This window comes from Tenrec ecaudatus, chromosome 1, assembly GCF_050624435.1.
Source record: "Tenrec ecaudatus isolate mTenEca1 chromosome 1, mTenEca1.hap1, whole genome shotgun sequence".
NCBI classification, from domain to species: Eukaryota; Metazoa; Chordata; class Mammalia; order Afrosoricida; family Tenrecidae; genus Tenrec; species Tenrec ecaudatus.
Window position 1 is genome coordinate 226,334,280 of NC_134530.1, and position 16,727 is coordinate 226,351,006.

General features: G+C 51.7%; 1 protein-coding gene across 2 annotated transcripts in view; it reads right to left on the bottom strand.

Moving 5' to 3' along the window:
- Positions 1-15,375, bottom strand: part of CD34 (CD34 molecule) — a 28,115-nt gene extending 12,740 nt beyond the window's left edge. Inside the window, exons 1-3 of one of the 2 annotated variants that reach the window (XM_075529800.1) lie at positions 15,209-15,375; positions 1,962-2,162; positions 1,023-1,273 (exon numbers count right to left, since the gene is read on the bottom strand). In XM_075529800.1, coding sequence (XP_075385915.1) covers positions 1,023-1,273; positions 1,962-2,162; positions 15,209-15,287 — 531 coding nt within the window. In that variant the 5' untranslated portion in view covers positions 15,288-15,375. The remainder of the gene's footprint in view (positions 1-1,022; positions 1,274-1,961; positions 2,163-15,208) is intronic. The other variant, XM_075529809.1, reaches the window with a different exon arrangement.
- Between the last annotated feature and the right edge of the window lie 1,352 nt (positions 15,376-16,727).

A 16,727-nucleotide genomic window follows, 5' to 3' on the forward strand; every position in this document is an offset into this window, starting at 1 on the left:
TTCACGCTATCCACATGCTGCGCTGTATGGGCCACACATGGAGGCCCCGTGTGTGTCGGAGGATGCTGCAGAGGTTTGTAAAGCTGGTGTCTGGAAGCAGATCGACAGACCTTTCTTCCAAGACGCAAAACTCTTAACCTTTCGGTCAAATGTACTTGCTCGGAGTTTTTAGGGAAGAGGACATTCAAAATGTGTCGGGCCTTGAACTTTTGAAGTCATGGCCCCTTCCTTGATCGCATCCCTTTGTCATCAGTTAGTCAAATATTGGCCTGGAAGGAGCAGAGGGGAAGAGGCGAAGCCCTCCTTGTTGGCAGTTATGTAACGCAATTCAGCATCCAGGCACATGGACACTGTGGGGTGGTCAGGCAGATGTCTGGTGATGCCCATGTTTCTCCTGGCCTCCAAGAGTCTCCACATTCCTAGTCTGGCTCCCTTTAAAACAGAAACCAGACCGGCTGCCCAACCTCCTGCCAGGCTCCACCCCCAAATCCTTTCTGCTTGCCATGCAGAAAGGTGTTGACAGGCACAGGCCCCAAGTCTGTGATGTGAAGGGCAGGCAGAGCTCCCCACCCGTGGTCAGCGCTGTCCTCCCATTCCTCCCCACTGCCTCCCTCGGCTTTAGCACAATGACCAAACAGGGGAAAGGTTATGTGTCGCAAACACATTGGGAGAAGCAGCACCACGCAGTTAGGGGCTGTTTCCAAATATGCCCAATGGTCAAAGCCCAGAACAAGAGGACCAACCATAGAGGACTGGATGGATCTCCAGGTAGTAGGAGATCCCCTTTTCTTACTACTCCCTAGAAAGGCAATACCCAAAGCATAAAACAGTCTTGACCCCTGACTCCACCCTCTTTTTGCTTCTTTCCACTCCTTCCTGCGACACTTAAACTACCTGTTTCAAATGCTGATTCCCACGGGACCCCAATTCCATAGGTGGGATGAGGAGACCTTTCGGGGAACATGGACTTGCCTACATATAAAGTGAGGGAGGTATTTCCATTGGTGGCTCCATTCACTCACCTTAACGATAACTGGAGAAGAAGATGATGGATAGGATTGAGTGTATGACGTCATAGAGCTGGTGTGATTGGCTGGGCCATCTGAAACGTTTCCAGCAAACGTGCTGGGCCCCAAGGTCTTCCCTGAAGTGGGAAGGTTGGTTGAGGTGGTGGATACTGGGATGGTTCGTGAGGTCTGTGTCTGGACAGAAGCGTTCATGGTTTCAGGAATTGGGGTGATCCCAGAGGTAGATGTGAAGTTGATTGTCGACTCTGGAAAAGACCAAAGCACAAATGCACACACACACACACACACACACACACACTTTCTGATTGTATTCTTGAGCTAAGGCTGTACAAATACTAGGCACGGTATGTCCTTCAGCCTAGTAAAGGGAATCTGGGGAGTTACAGGGTCCTTCACTGTCCTCACCCTGACCAAACTCGGTGCCCATCAAGTAGGGGCACAGAGTGGACCTCTAACATCTATCAGTGGAGTTCTGAAGACTTGGAAACCCAGTTGGAGGCCGACTCAACCTAGAGAAGTCAAAGCCCAATTCAAGTGGCACCTGTACCCGCCTTCCTTCACATAGAAGAGGCCAGAGAGGCCTATGGAGTCCTCATGGGGCTCTCCTCCCTCCCGCAGCATGGGATGCAAGGTACAAGAAGTGGGGCTGATCAGCTGCCAAGGCTCATTCTTTCTTCCTTTGGGTTGCAGAGTTGGACCTGAGAAAGTGGTGACTATGTGGAGGACTTAGGGTTTGCTTTAGGGCAACCTAAATATGAAACCCAGATCATTAAAACAAGGGGCTAGCATGGCGCTGCCCTTGTGTGTGTGCGTGGGGGGAGGGGGGACGGACGGACAAGGAAGCGGGAGTCATCTGTAAGCATCCTTAATACCTCACCCAAGCCCTAGAAGTTTTCTTCCAGGGGACCTGAGACAAATACGCTTTCTATTTACCTGAGAAAAGTAACTGTGTTCCTGTGGTCACATTGCTGTCTTGAGAGACCAGGGTGGGGCTGGTGTGGTTGGGGCTAGTGCTTTGAAGAGTACTTGATGTTGTGGATTCTTGCTCTTGGTTGGACACATTTGCAAACACAGCTGGAGAGGTTGCGGCCGTGGTAACAGTCGTCCCGTTGTGGGTATCGGCAAGCCCCAAGGCTATGGGAAACAAGGAAAAAGACTCGTCTGGTTCATTGTCTTCACTTCAGGTAGAATCCATCTGGGACTCGTTCCGCTGCCCCGGCAATGGAGAAGCCTGCTCCGGGACAGGGAATGAATTCCCCACAACAGGCTTTTTTCCTAAGGAAGGGAAACTGTAAACGTGGGCAAAGGTCTATTACAGTGTTATTTATAGGAAGGAAGCAGACGGACCGCAGTAAGATAAATGCTACACCCCGTGGTCTACACAGCACTACAAATAAAGACAACGCGAGGCGACGTGCACAGTACGGGAAGTAAAATGTGAAAGTGAAAAAAAATGACAACTGGATATATATATATATATATATATATGACGGCGAGGGATGGCAGGTCTCTTTGTTCCTCCTTCAGGTGTCCTTCTTTTGCTTGTCACATGCAAGAAGCCATCTTCCAAATCATCATGAGGGCCACACCGTCGCCAGGGAATCCCCTTTTAAGTCTTCTCTCCTTCTCAGCCCTTTCCCATTCCCCAACCCCCTCATCCTTTCCATCAGACCCTTCACGCTTGCTCTCCTTTCCTTTGGTTAAGAGCTCAACCTTACCAGTAGCAGTGCCTCTGGAATTTAGGGGGTGCTTAGGAAGTCAGCTGGTGGCCTAGAGAACATTAAGGCTTAGTAGCTCACAAAATGTAGGGGGAGGATACAAACCAATTCTGCTCTGCCAGTAACCAAGTAAATCTCTCTCTCTCTCTCTCTCTCTCTCTCTATCTGTGTGTGTGTGTGTGTATGTGTGTGTGTGACTAGAGTGAGGGTCTTTCCCATCTACCTTCCATGGATTGTTGGGACAACTGACGTGATGCTGCTGACTTAACACAGTGTAGTGGTGTTCCTGCATCTAGTTATTATCCTTGGGACCTTTTCATGGGTATCCCGTCCCTTCCAGGCGTCTTGGTGCTTCCCAGGAGTGCCATCCTTAGAAGTAGACAGAAGAACCCCCTTCTGGGACTCTGCACTTTAGGAGGCCCACATGCTGTCTCTCCTCCCTGCCCCACCACCCCCAGACTATGAGGCTAGAACCAAGGGGGACATGCCCTCTTATTTAGGACATACTTTGGGGACCGGGGACCCTGGGATTCCCTGTCCAAATGCTGTCCACTCACTGTTTCAGGATCCGTGTGGGCCTTTCCTCTGAGTCCATCCCCCACGTGAGAACAGCAGCACCGCTGTCCCTGTGCCCCATAGACCCAAGGGTGGCCAGGGAAAGACTATTTGCTTGGAGAATGTGTGTAGGGTGAGGCTTCCATGTAGGAATGCAAGGGCCACCCCCCACTGTGTGACTCAGGGTCAAAGGTAGGCAGGGGGAGTGGGCTAGGCCCAGGGGTCTGCTCTTCCTACAAAGCCACATTTGTGACACTGAATTCCAAGGGGGTGGGGTGGAATCCCAAATTTGAATTTGACCTTCCACGTGGCCCTGAAATCATGCTTGTCAAGGTACATGGGGAGAGGATGTTTTATACACGTTAGTTGGTTTGATTTTTCTCTCCGAAGTATTTAAACATGTCGTATATGGACCTCTGTTTGTACTCCTGCCTTAGACCCTACCAAGGTGAGGGGCAGATCAATACAGAGCACCATCCTCAAGGCGAGACCCCCGAGGGTCCAGGCTACTCTCGAAGCTTTCGTCTAGCTCTTTACTGTCTGCCATCTAGGTCTGTATTGTTCCAGGTGACTAGCGAGACAAATCACAGAGCTCAGAGGGGCCACGTAGCTTACTCTGGTTGACAATGTCTCTTTTCTTTTGTTGTTGAACTGATCGTGCCCGGCAAGACATGCACCCATGAAACCGCTTCTACTTGTACAGTTCCATGACAATTCCTTCCCTCTTTCCAGTGGCACACCCCTTCTTACCCTCCTTAGTCTGCTCCCCCATTCCAAGCCCCCTAAGGGTCCTAGCTAACTTTTCCAGTTGCTGCTGTCAATGTGATCCCACATGGATAGATTCCCATACAGACAGACCTTAAAAGAGCAGAGACCAGTCCCTGGAGAAGGACACCATGATTTACGGTAAGGTAGAGGGGCAGAGAAAACAAGGAAGGGCCTCCAGTAGATGGAGCCACACGGTGACTGCAAGCACGGCTCAAGCACAGAAACCATTGCGGAGACGGTGCAGAATTCAAGCAGGGTTTTGTTCTGTTGTGCATAAGGTCTCTAACAAACCACAACCACCTCCACCACCACCTCTACTACCACCTCCACCACATACCACCACCTCTACCACCTCCACCACATACCACGACCAGCTCCACCACCTCCTCCACCACATACCACCACCACCACCACCTCCACCACCACCACCACCTCCACCACCACTATCACCTCCACCTCTACCACCACCTCCACCACCACCTCCATCACATACCACCACCTCTACCACCTCCACCACCACCACCACCTCCACCTCCACCACCACCTCCACCTCCACCACCACCACCTCTACCACCTCCACCACCACCACCTCCATCACCTCCACCACCAAGCTGAAATGCTTGCAGCTGGCCATCTTTCACAGTTCCAGGAGGGAAGGTAACTCTTCAGTGGGTGTAGCAAGAGCGGCAGCTGGAGAGAAACTACCAAGCATCTGGAATCTTCTTCCTCTCCTCAGGAGAGAAAAGGATGAGGGGCTTCTATCTGGCTCAGGTAGGAGGTGGGTTTATCCAAATAAACAAGAAAGGTAAGCGAGTCCAGGTTTTTGCCTCCCTTCAGTCAGCTCCTGGCACCAATCCCACCCCAGACACGAATTCATTGTGGGAGGCCAGTGGTGTGTACAATGTCTCAGAAACAGAATCGAAAAAGACACCCTCAAGGCACCATTCAGAAACAACCTCCCTTGACACTCGCCTCCCACTCCCCAGCTCCCAGCACAACAACGGTTCTTGGGAACCCCAGCCCAGTCCAGCCCTCCTCTCTCTCCAAAGGAAACTGCATCTGACTGGGGTGATGTCATGCTCTTAAACTCCTCCCCCAAAGGGCCTCCGTCACCCAGACAAACATGCTTGAACTTTTCCAGATGCAAAGAGAACCTGCTGCGAGTTCGGAGGACGGAGGTGCCTGTTCCAGAAGACTGAAGCACACCCTGGACCGCGGCCAGCAGCTGGCCGGGACTGGAGGACTCCCGGCTGCAGCTGCCTCTCCTCCCACCCACCCACCCACCCCTCAGCTGCGTTCTGAGGAACAGGTAGTGAGAGGCGTCTGCACATGAGAATGAGACCCACACCTCAGCGGCATGTCCCTGAGCAGAGCGCAGCAGGGGAGTACCTGCGACCCTGAGAAACAGGACAAGGGGGCCGGTTGTGGTGACTGAGAGGCAAGGCGGAGTGACAGCTTATGAGCTCGTGTAGAACCAGGGGACACCTTGGCCAGGGGCCAGGGAGCCAATCTTAAAGGAGGCACCCTAGACCTAGCCCCTGTCTCTTTCGAATCGGTGTCTTTTGAGAAAACACAGGAGATTACACAACCAAGCAAGCAGAGAAGTTGTTCTGTTTTTTAAATGCGTTAAGACAGATGCTAAGACACATGGAGATCTCCAAGGGCCCAGGACAGAGTGTCTGGAGAGACAAGGGCCTGGTCCAGAGTCCACAGACAAAGCCTTCCCCAGCGCTGGCGCTCAGAGCCTCCTAGATGGTGAGAAATGCATCGCCGGCACCAAAGCCAGCCCCTAGCCGCCTGCGTATTCCTATCACAGCTGCGCTGGTTAACTAAGCCTCATGGAGAGATGAGGTCGCTGTTGATTACAGCCAGGTCTCTTTCTTTATTATTATTATTATTAACACTATTTCATTGGGGGCTCTGACCGCTCTTATCACACTCCATACATCAATTGGTTCAAGCACATTTGTACATAGGTTGCCGTCATCCTTTTCAAGGAAACATTCATTTTCTATTTGAGCCCTTGGTATCAGCTCCTCTTTCTTCTCTCTTCACACCCTCGTGATCCCCCTGGATCAATTATCAATCACTATCATTTTCATATCTTACACCGACCGCTGTCTCTCTTCACCGACGTTTTTGTTGTTCGTCCCCCTGGGTCGGGGGTGGGGTGGGGTCAGTCCACAGATCTCTTTGTCCTGGACACACATACCAGGACAGACGTCAGTCAGCAGACACTGGCTCTTCCTTAACCTGCCAGCCAATGAGAGCTTGTCGGCTTCTAGGAGACAGTTGATAAAATAGATCCCGTTCTGGTCTGGATGGGAGGAATGGCCCGACCCCCAATTCTACAGAGCATGGGGACTCAAAACCAAACAGCAGCCCGCTGCCACCACGTGATTCCAACTCACAGCAAGGCTGTAAGGAGCCCAGTGGAGGAGGGGCAACGGGTGGGGCTGTTGACAGCAAGGTCAGCTGATTGAAACCACCAGAACCCACAGAGAAGGCCACCGACCGGACCGCTCTGAGAGAGAGCAGGCTTTCTACGCTTGTAAAGAGTTTCAAATCTCAGGGGCAGTGCCGCCCCGAACGAAGGGTCACCATGAGTCAGGCTCGACTTGAGGACAGCGAGTTTGCTTTGCGCTTCGGGATCTTCGGATGGTTACTTACTACTCTGTCCTTCGAAATCATCTCTCACCCAAACTGTTCCGATTGGACTGAAACTCACTTCTCCCGAACTTAGAGAAAAGGGAAGACGCAAGGAGCAAGAAGTTCATAAAACAAGGGTTCTAAGAAGCCAAATAAGGAGCCCCATTGGCTCCAGTGGCTGCAAACTACCTAGTGGGCTGTTCAAACTCACCAGGCGCTCTGAGGGGCAAAGATGAGGCTCTCTGCTTCCATAAACATTTACCGCCTCGGGAATGTCATGGATCTCTGGGAGTTGGAATCAACTTGATGGCAGTGGATGTGGGTTGGACAACACTAAACGGGAAGTCGTATTATGCATGTAGTAAAAACCATGCATGTGACTTAAAAACTGTGTAGAGTACAATTGTGTTCACCAGGGTTTTCAGCGGCTGATTTCAGAAACAGATCATCGGACCCCTGTTTTGTTTTTCTTCTTTGAAACATGTCTGGGTGGGTGGGGCTGATGCCCAACCTTTCAATTAGTGGGTTCACCTTGTAGCACCTGTTTGTAGCATCTGTAGACTCCACACTGAACTGGTAGTTAGCTATTTGGAGGCAAGAACTTTTGCTTCACATGAAATTCTAGCAAGCTTGGTTGCCTGGTATCCTAGCTCAAGCTGCTGAAATTAGGACCAGGGAGGGAAAGGACTGTTGGAACAAGGAGAAACAGCTGAAAACCAAGGCACAGAAATAAATGAAAAGCAGACTCAGGAGGGGCAAATCAAATCATGCCCCGTAAGGAACAGTAAGGATGTCAGTGAACTGTGCCACAGCCAAATTATTTTCATGATACATCTGAGGCACGAACATTAAACTGCTCTTTGTATTTGCATGCCAAGGAGGCAGAGGAGATATAATGCGTTTTTTAAATTTTCACTTACTGTTAAGTGGGTGAGTGAAGGGAGATGTCTACAGTGTAAGACATGACAAAATAATAATTCCTAAATTATCAAGGGTTTGTGAAGGAGGGGAGTGGGTAAAGAGGTGAAAAACTGAGGAGCTGATACCAAGGGCTCAAGTAGAAAGCAAATGTTTTGAGAATGATGATGGCAACAAATGTGCAAATGTGCTTGACACAGTGGATGGATGTATGGATTGTGTTAAGAGTTGCATGAGCCCCCAATAAAATGATTAAAAATTTTTTTTTCATTTACTGTTAATATATGGATTTGGGTTTTGATCTTTAAGGGAGAGTCTCTATGGGTCAAAATTGATGATGGTAGTAAGTTTTTTGTGTTTTTTTAATTTTTGGATTTTCAAGGGAGGTTACAAATCCCCAGGGACCCAGAAGTTGTACTAGCAGAATAGCGAAATTCCCATATTTTAAGAGAGCTTTCCTATAGTTGGTCTTGTTTCTCACAGACCCAAAGCTGCTTCGATTTCCCTTTTTCCATGTTGTTTGGTTTCCTGGTCTCAGCTCCCACAGTCAGTCCCGTTCTCCCCGTTCAATCGTTAGAATCCGGCTCAGAAGGAGTTTCTCAGAGGGATTCCTGGGCTGTATCCTAGCCCTGGGAGTTACCACACTGGGAAGAAGGATCAGTCTGGTCTCTTGCAGAAGATAGCCTTGGTGAGCCACTGACTCTATAGGGAGGCAGTGCGGCCTTTTGTGATCCACAGAGCATCAGGTCTGGTAGAATAGTCCACCCCACTGCTATGGAGTCAATTCCAACTCAGAAGCACCCTAAATAGGGTTGCATGAGTATGTAAATCTTTCGGGGAACAGATATGCCCACCTTTCTCCCGAGGAGCCACTGGTGCTGGTGCTGATGCACTTTGAGACTCACAGCACCCTCTGGGCTCCATTGGTCAAGCAGGGGGGCAGTGAAAAGCAAGGAATCTTCTAGAGATGGACGGACTCAATAGTCACCCCACCAATGAGCTCACACTATCATGCGGAGGGCACAGCACCAGGCAAGGCTCTGTTCCATTACACATGAGGTTGCCAGGCAACAATGGCCACGGAACGACCTAGACACAAAGTGCTCAGGCTCTGTGGTCAGATACCCTGTGTGTGCGAGGACCCTTCTCCACGTACTTGCTGGATGGCCTGGGAAAGTTACTGAAACCCCCTAAGCCTCACCTGCAATGCGGGGATGCAGAGAGCCCCTGTTCAATAAAGGGTGTGAAGCAGTTGGCCTATCTGGTAAATTCTCCAGGAGCAGAGCTTATCTTGATTGGCCGCCCCTTCCTCCTGCTTCTCGGAGCGTTTCAGAATCCTTTATCTCCATCACTCATCTGGCACCAAATCATAGATGCTGTTTCCGGCCGGAGTAGCAGCCTTGCCACTTTGGTCAGATGATAAATGTCTTGAGTGCCGGAACCTTCTCTCACTCTCCTTTGTTCTAATCATGGTCCCCAGCATTCAGGATCAGTCCTTACATTGACTGGCAATTGCACCGGGCATGTTCAGTTGGCCGCCTCCTTAGGTACAGGGGGCCCCCTTGCGCGCTACCATTGAAGAAGGAATTTGTCAAATTCAGGAATGTTCATGGGAAGACACCTAGAATTAAGAAAGTCCCAGGAACCCAATCATATCACCAAAAAACGTAGTGGCATTTCATCTAGAACAGGATTGGCAAACTACAGACAGCCGGTGGTCCCAATCCAACTCATGACCTGTGTTTTATAGGCGCCCAGGTAATGCAGCGGTTAAAATGCTCACCAAACATCTGCAAGGTTGACAGTTCAAACCCACCAGCTGCTCAATGGGAACACAGGGTGACAGTCTGCTTCCATCAAGGTTGACAGTCTGGGAGTTGGAGGGGGCTGTTATTTCCACTCTGCCCTAGAGGGTTGCTGGGAGTCGGAACTGACTCACTCCGTGGCAGTGGGTTAGTGAGCTAAGAAGTCCAGTGTGGCATAAATGATTCAGTGCTCCTCTGTTAACCAGAAGTCCCTTAGATGAAAAGCCCCCCAGGTTTCCAGAAGACAACTCACATCTGTTGGAATCCCATGGAGCACCAGTCTGCCCTGCTCACATGGGGTCTCCCCAAGGCAGGATGAACCCAAGGACTGCTGGTTTGGTGGTTGTGCTACGAATGGGGTTTGCATCTCCCCACAACCCCAACCCTAGCCCCTGAAGAGCAGGAGGGATTAGCTCTCCAGACGGTGGCTGACTCTACGCAATGCCTACCCCACCCACCCCTGCCACCATTTCTTATTTTTTTTACATCTTATTCATGGAAAAAATGTTTACATTTTTACAGTGTTGTAAAACAAAGTACATCAGCAGAGACCGCAGATGGCCCCCAAACCTAAAATATTTACTATCTGGCTGTTTTTAGCAAAACGCTTGCCAATCCTTGATCTAGAGAAGAGGAGGAAGGGAGGATAAATAACCGTCTTCAGCATCCATCTCATGTATTCCATCACTGTTATGTGCGGGAAAGGGTCATGTGCTGTGGGGAGGACAAAGTGGGAAGCAATCCCTTTCCTATTAGACGTTACTGTCATCACCACACAAATCAAAGCCGCCCTCAAAGAGCGAGCGTAGAACGCGGTGGGGCAGACTAGACCGGTCATTAAGGATTGCCATGAAGAAGGACCCGGTAAATCCCATGAAAGCCAGAAGAACAGAATTAGAACTCATGCTGAGTGGGGTTCACAGGTGCTTCCAGACTAAGGTGGACTAGGGAGAAAAGCTGAGTGTTCTACTTCTGAAAAACCAGCCAGCAGAAGCCCTCTGACTCACAACAGTTTCATGTGCAACTGGCTGGGGATGGTGCAGGACCGGGAGATGTTTATTAGTGATACATGGTGTCTTCCTGAGTGAGGGGCCAAGTTCATGACAGCGACAACCACAATAATTTCATTGCAATACAAAGGAAAAACAAAACAAAACCTAAAATAAAGGAGAGCTCTTTAAAGAATGGAGTAAGCTACTTTGGGCGGCGTTCAGGAAGCACGGCTCTGAAAGGTCCGGAGATTTACACCATCCTCTCACAAAGCAGCTGGTGAGGTCTAGCCGTGACCTTTGGGTTGGCAGTTAAGGGCTTGGCCACTGCACCAAACCAAACCAAAAACTGCCATCGAGTTGAAGCCGAATCACAGAGACCCGATAGGAAGGGTAGAAGTGCCCCTGTGAGTTTCTGAGTCTGTAACTCTTTGTGGGAGTGGAAAGCCCTGTTTTTCTCCTGAGGGGCAGTTGGTGGTCTCAAACTGCTTACCTTGAGGATTGCAGCCCACTGCGTAACTACCACCAGGGCTAAAAACCCATGCCCTATCAGAAGGGATCATTCCTTGCCCATGTCCATCCCCCCCCACCCCCCAACACTGACCTCCACCCACCACTGTTCCGTTTTGCCACTCCAGGCGCCTCTCTCTTCCCTCCCCCACCATCTTACTGAGTTCTGGGGTCCTTCGGTGTTGCTGCCTCTTGGACCCACGCAGACAAGAAGCCCCACGGCACTTTGTCGTGCGCAGCACCTTGGCGCCTGTACACCCCGGGTATGGCCGCTTCAGCGGTCTCAGCCACTGAGGCACTGACACTTCTTTCGACAATGGCACCCTCCACCTAGAAACAGCCCTGCCCTAGAAGGTATTGGGGCGGGGGATGAAGGGTGGGAGGGTAAGGGGATGAGGGGTCCCCTGATGGGGTGGTGGCGGTACGTTTGAATGTGAGCTTCAGCGTAGATACCAGGAGGTACAGCTGTGTGTATGTATCCCAATGATATGTCCATCCTCCCATTGTGTATACATCTTTTTCTTAAGCACAAAGTGGGGGACCCTAGGGACTAAAAATTGTAGATCACGTGTTTTCATTTCTTAGTTGAAGAGGGAAGAGATTGTTCTCATTAGAGAAGATAAAGCCCAGAAAAATATGCCAAGTATGCCCTGGTGACTTTAAGGATGTTCTTAGCTTGCAGGTGCCGCCCCCCCCACACACACACAGCTCGCCCGCTAGTTCTGGTCCCACTGAGATCCCTCCTACAACAGAAGGCAACACTGCCCCGTTGTTGGCACCAGCCTCACCATCCCTGCTGTGTTCGAGCCCGCCGCTGTGACCAGTGTCAGCTCTCCTCCTCTTTGTCACTATCCCTCTATTTCACCAAGCTCAACGTCCTTTTCCAGGGACTCTTCTCTCCTGGTGCCAGTCTTGCCATCCTCACTTTAAGGAACATTTTGGCTATCCTATTTCCGAGACAGATTGGTTTGTTTTTCTGGCCGTCCACGGTATGAATATTCAACATTCTTAGTCTACATCATCAGGCGGATGTGCCCCTCTTCCCATGGAGCACTCAGATATTTTCTTCGACTTCAGCCTTCCTTATGCACTGCCTATCTTTCTCAAGCATAGGAGGTCACTTGAAATGCCATGCTTGGGGACAGGTACACCTTAGTCTTCAAAGAGATAACCTGGCAATTTGAAACTTCAAAGTGGTCTTTTGCAAATCTTTGCTCCATGCAACTCATGGTTGGATGAAGTTGGCATGGGCATCGATTGGGGATCCAAGTAAAATGAAGTCTATCCTTTAGAACTGTCAGTTCTCAAGCACGTGCTACCTCCTGAGTGTTTGAACAATGACCGTCTCTTTGGAGTACAGGGACTCTGTATTCTTTCTACTTCTTCGGATGGTCATGTCAGCATTTTGCCCACAGAATCCTTCAGTGTTGCAAATGGAGACTTGAATTTTCTTTTGGAGCCTGTTCTGCTGTTGTTCTTTTTCTCACACTCAGCTCTGCAGCTCTGAGTCATTTAGTTAGATCAACGGAAGAAGTCGGTGAGAGAAAGAGGCCCAAGTACCCTGTGGGTGGAACCGGCTAACAGCCCCACCCTGAGGGCAGCCCAGACCCTCCAGCCCAGGGTGTAAAGAAAATCAGGCACAGAGATGGTAAGAGTGGAATTGGTTCCTCCTTTTTGTTTGTGTAGATCCGTGCCTGGTTTCTCCGCACAGACTCAGAGCAGTAAGGAGGGGAGGACAGCGCCCAAGAGGTAGCGCCAGAGAGATAAGGAAAAAGAAGCCTGGGCCCCATGTTTATCAGCTGAGCAGGAATGCTGCTGAAGAAATGCATGTGCAGACTTTGTGCCAGCTGGGTGGGCCCTATTGGGGGAGGGGGAAGCACTCGGGACCACTGAATTAGTCAGAGGTCCCACAATCCTGCTTCTCAGTCGCCACGTGGCAGAGATTCAAGGGTGGAGTCCTCTCCCCTCTGGAAAATATCTGATACAATTCCTTTCCCTTGTCTTTCCCCCCTCTTACAGGCAGCCCCAGACAGGATATGGGTGTGGGGTCAGCAGGCCCCAAGGACCCAGAGGAAGAAGAGGAATGTGAAGGGGCGGGACCCGAGGGAGGCGGGAGCATTGCTAGGGAGAGGGGAAGGACCCGCAGCTAGGGCTTGGAAGATAGAGGTACCTGAAGGTGGCAACACATTTCCCAACTACTTGCAAGCCTCCCAAGGTGGTTGAAAGTGTGGCAGGGTAGTCTGGTGTCCTCTCAACCCTCATTTCAATCCTGATTCTGGTCCGGGATCTACCCTACCAACCACCAAGAGAGACCCTAATTTGGGTCGGCTGGTGCTCCCATGGCAACTTCTCACAGGGACAGAAAAAGGACCTTTCCAGAATAGAATTATTTGTGGGGGCCCATGGGGGGGTGGGGCAGAACTCCCTTCTGCTTGGCCATTTCTCAATCATGATAGCACCGGCTTTCTGAGAAGTCCCGTTGTCGGTCCGTCATGCTACAGCCCGAGTTAACTTATCCCATATGTGTGCCGGGGCAGAAAGTGATCCTTGGGAACTCTTGGGGGCAGAAAGCTACGTCTTTTGGCTCCTTTGGGAACTAGAGCCCATGGCCCTAGTCCTCATCCCCATTGCAGAGACACTGAAGCGATCCACCCAAGGCTTTGTGGGGAAGGAGTTGCTACCCGAGCTCCCACCTCTGCAGACCAAGGCCAGAGGCACACGCTGCCCAGCTGAGGAAATAAAGCAAAGGGCAGGCCTAGCTCAGCCTGGGGTCAGATCAGCACCGGCTGCAGCTGTGCAGCCAAAGGAGGGGAGCAGAGGAGGTTCTGATCAGAATGGGCGCCACAGGCCAGCTCAACGCTGCCAAGAGGGCACCTTGTAGCACCCAGGAAAGAACCCCTGCTGGGGCTTCAATACCTTTGCCTCAGCTTTCCTTTTGCTCCCAAGGCCAGGTCTGGAGCTGCCTCGTGGTTTCACCAGAGCCTCCCATCAGAGCCCCCTTGAGCACAGAGCCAGTTCTTCCAAGAGGGTGGACCCAGAGGAGGGTCAGCAGAACAGACTGAGAGCAAAGAGGCCTCGTGCGCTGGGCCCAAGTGAGTCACTCTGGGAGGCCTTCAGAACATCTTGAGGGTCGAGAGGATACGGAATCTGAGAGCGCTGGGAGCGAAATCTTCAGGGAAAGTGAGAGCGACTTGTCAATGTTTACAACCGCCAAGTCCACGCGAAAAAAGCGCTGGTGACACACGGGTTAAGCTCTTGTTTGCTCACAGAAAGGTCTGTGGCTTAAACCATCACGGGCTCTGAGATGTCTTCGCACAGACTTCGGCCTAGGGAGCAAGTCCTTCTCTGTGCTATAGGACGGCCAGGAGTGGAAATCCATCCCACAGCGCCTGACAAGTAGTCCAGATAATGAGCCGAGACTGTTACTCCCCAAGGAAAGCAGCTCACCCCTATTTGTTGAGCAGCTATGTCTTCTTCAGCAAGATGGTGCCTGGAGGTGTGCTCTGACCCGGCCCTAAGCTTTAGAACTCAGAGGGGGCAAATGCGCACAAGTCTCACAAGGGTGGATGTGACTGGGGACTGAGGAGGGGGCGGGAGCAGAACCCCAACCACCTTGACCTTCTTTCCAGTGGGAATGGGTGTGGGTATGCCAAGGTGGACACGTACGCTTGGAGTTTCCAATATTAAATGCAGGGGGTTGCTCGGAGTGTCTTTCCTTACTCCATTTGACTGATTCAGGGAGCCTCACCCTTGGCGGTGCTGGCTCCCATTCCTTAATGTCCAGTTCCGTACCACCACCCTCCCCATCTCAGGGAGCAGGGGATGCCTGGGCCGCTTCCCCATCACCCGCAAAGGCCACTGCTTTGCGACTCACCCACCAGGAGTAAAACTCCCCCTGAGCCTTTCCGCCCCCTCCTCCGAGCCAATGCCAGAAGACGCGGGCTCTCCAAAGCGCTTCTTTTGGAAGCAATTCTTTGGAGCCCATTGTCCGACCCTGGGAAGTCTAGTGTGCCCAGCCCAGCGAGCACCTGGGACGATTCACACCCACGGCGTGGCCGGCTTCCCTTCCTGCCGCCATCAGTTCCCGAGTGAGACGTGGGTCCCAGGAGTTCAATTCAAAGGACCCCTTCTATTACAACCGGCGGGCACGGCAGTGAGAGTGCCTCGTTCCCTCCCCTGCGGACGCTCAGTTCCCCGCAAAGCCTCCACCTTCCCTGCAGCGGAGGAGCCGCCGGCGCCGTGCGCGCGAGCGCGCGCTCTGTACTCACGCAGCAAACTGAGCCAGCAGAGCGCGATCCAGCCCCGCGGCAGCCCGGACCCCGCGCGCGCGCCGCTGCGGCCCAGCATCCTTCCCGCGCGGCTCCCGGAGCAGATGCGCCCACTCGAAGACGCTGCTCGGCCCGGCCTGGACACGCTCCTTCCTCCCGCCCCCTCCGCCCAGGAGGGGGGTGAAAGAGTCTTGCTTCTTTTCCCCTCCCCTCCCTCCTTAGTCTTGGCAGGGCCGGCCCCCTCTCCTTGGCTGCCACCAACGTGAGCTTCTCTGCTTAGTCCCAAAGGCGGGGATTTGGGGAGGGAGACTGGGATCGCCGCCTCGAGGCCAAAAAAGGTGGAGGCTTGCGCGGCCCCAGCCGCCTTGTTCAGCTTTAGATAGAGGCCATGATCTTATGTCTTCGAGTTGCTAACGCCTGACTTCCACTTCACATTAACCCCTTGTGCTAACTTTTGCCTAACGTAGCCAGGGCAGCGGCGCGTTTTCTGCGATTCTCCCCAGCCCCCCACACCCTTAAAAAAATTTTTTTTGCCTTGCTCTTTCTTTAAAATATTTAAACCTATAACAATGTTGCAGAGGGGAATTTACTATTGGGACCTGAGTTTACAAGCGGAGCCTTATGCTAATCAGGTAGGAGTCATGTGTCCAATCTGACACATTTAATGATGGTTGTACCAGATAGGGTACCGCACGCTAATGGAGCATAGACAGTGAAGAAGCCGCGGCAAGGGCTGTAATTATTCATTTTACCCGTCCGAGCCATCTTCTGGACTCTGCACGCCCCCTGCCTCCGTTGGCAGCCTCTCTAGTTAGTTTCAGAGGGGTTTTCCTTTGATCTTCTATAACTTCTTTCCTGGTTTACGCTTAACTGTCACCACCATCATTTAATACAGAGCGCCAAAGGCTCCTCTGGCACCGGACATGCCTCCTTCCCAGTCTCCCTTTCTCTGGCCCTGACTCTGCCCTGCAGGCTTTGCCTGGAGAGGACTTCGGTGGACTCATGGCAACGCCCCGCATGGCGCAGCAGAGCTGCAAGCACTCCACAGGGTTTTCATGGATGATTTTTTTTTTCTTGCAAGAAGATCACCAGGCCGCTCTGCTGACGTACCTGCACCTCTCAAGCTCAAACCTCTACCCATTCTGTGAGTTAACCATTTGCACACACCCCCCTCCTCCCCCTCTCTACTTGGACTTCCCCCTCTGCTAACTGACAGGCCCATGCCCTCCAATTTTTCACCAGTTGTTTTGAACACGGGTGGCTTACAACTGCAGGAATTTCAAGCTGGGGCAGTTAGTCATGTCTCAAAGAGGGGAGGACGGACCCTGAGCAGCAAGACTCAAAGCTGGACAGATGGCTCCCCGGAGGACAGAAGATAAAGTGCAAGCTACACACCACCCAGTCCAATCTCTTCCATGTTTTCCATGCCACCAACCTGACCAGGGAGCAAGGGGCGTTGGACCAGTACCCTAGGGTCCTTTCTGATTGATTTCTCTTTTTTTTAATGAAATCATTTTAT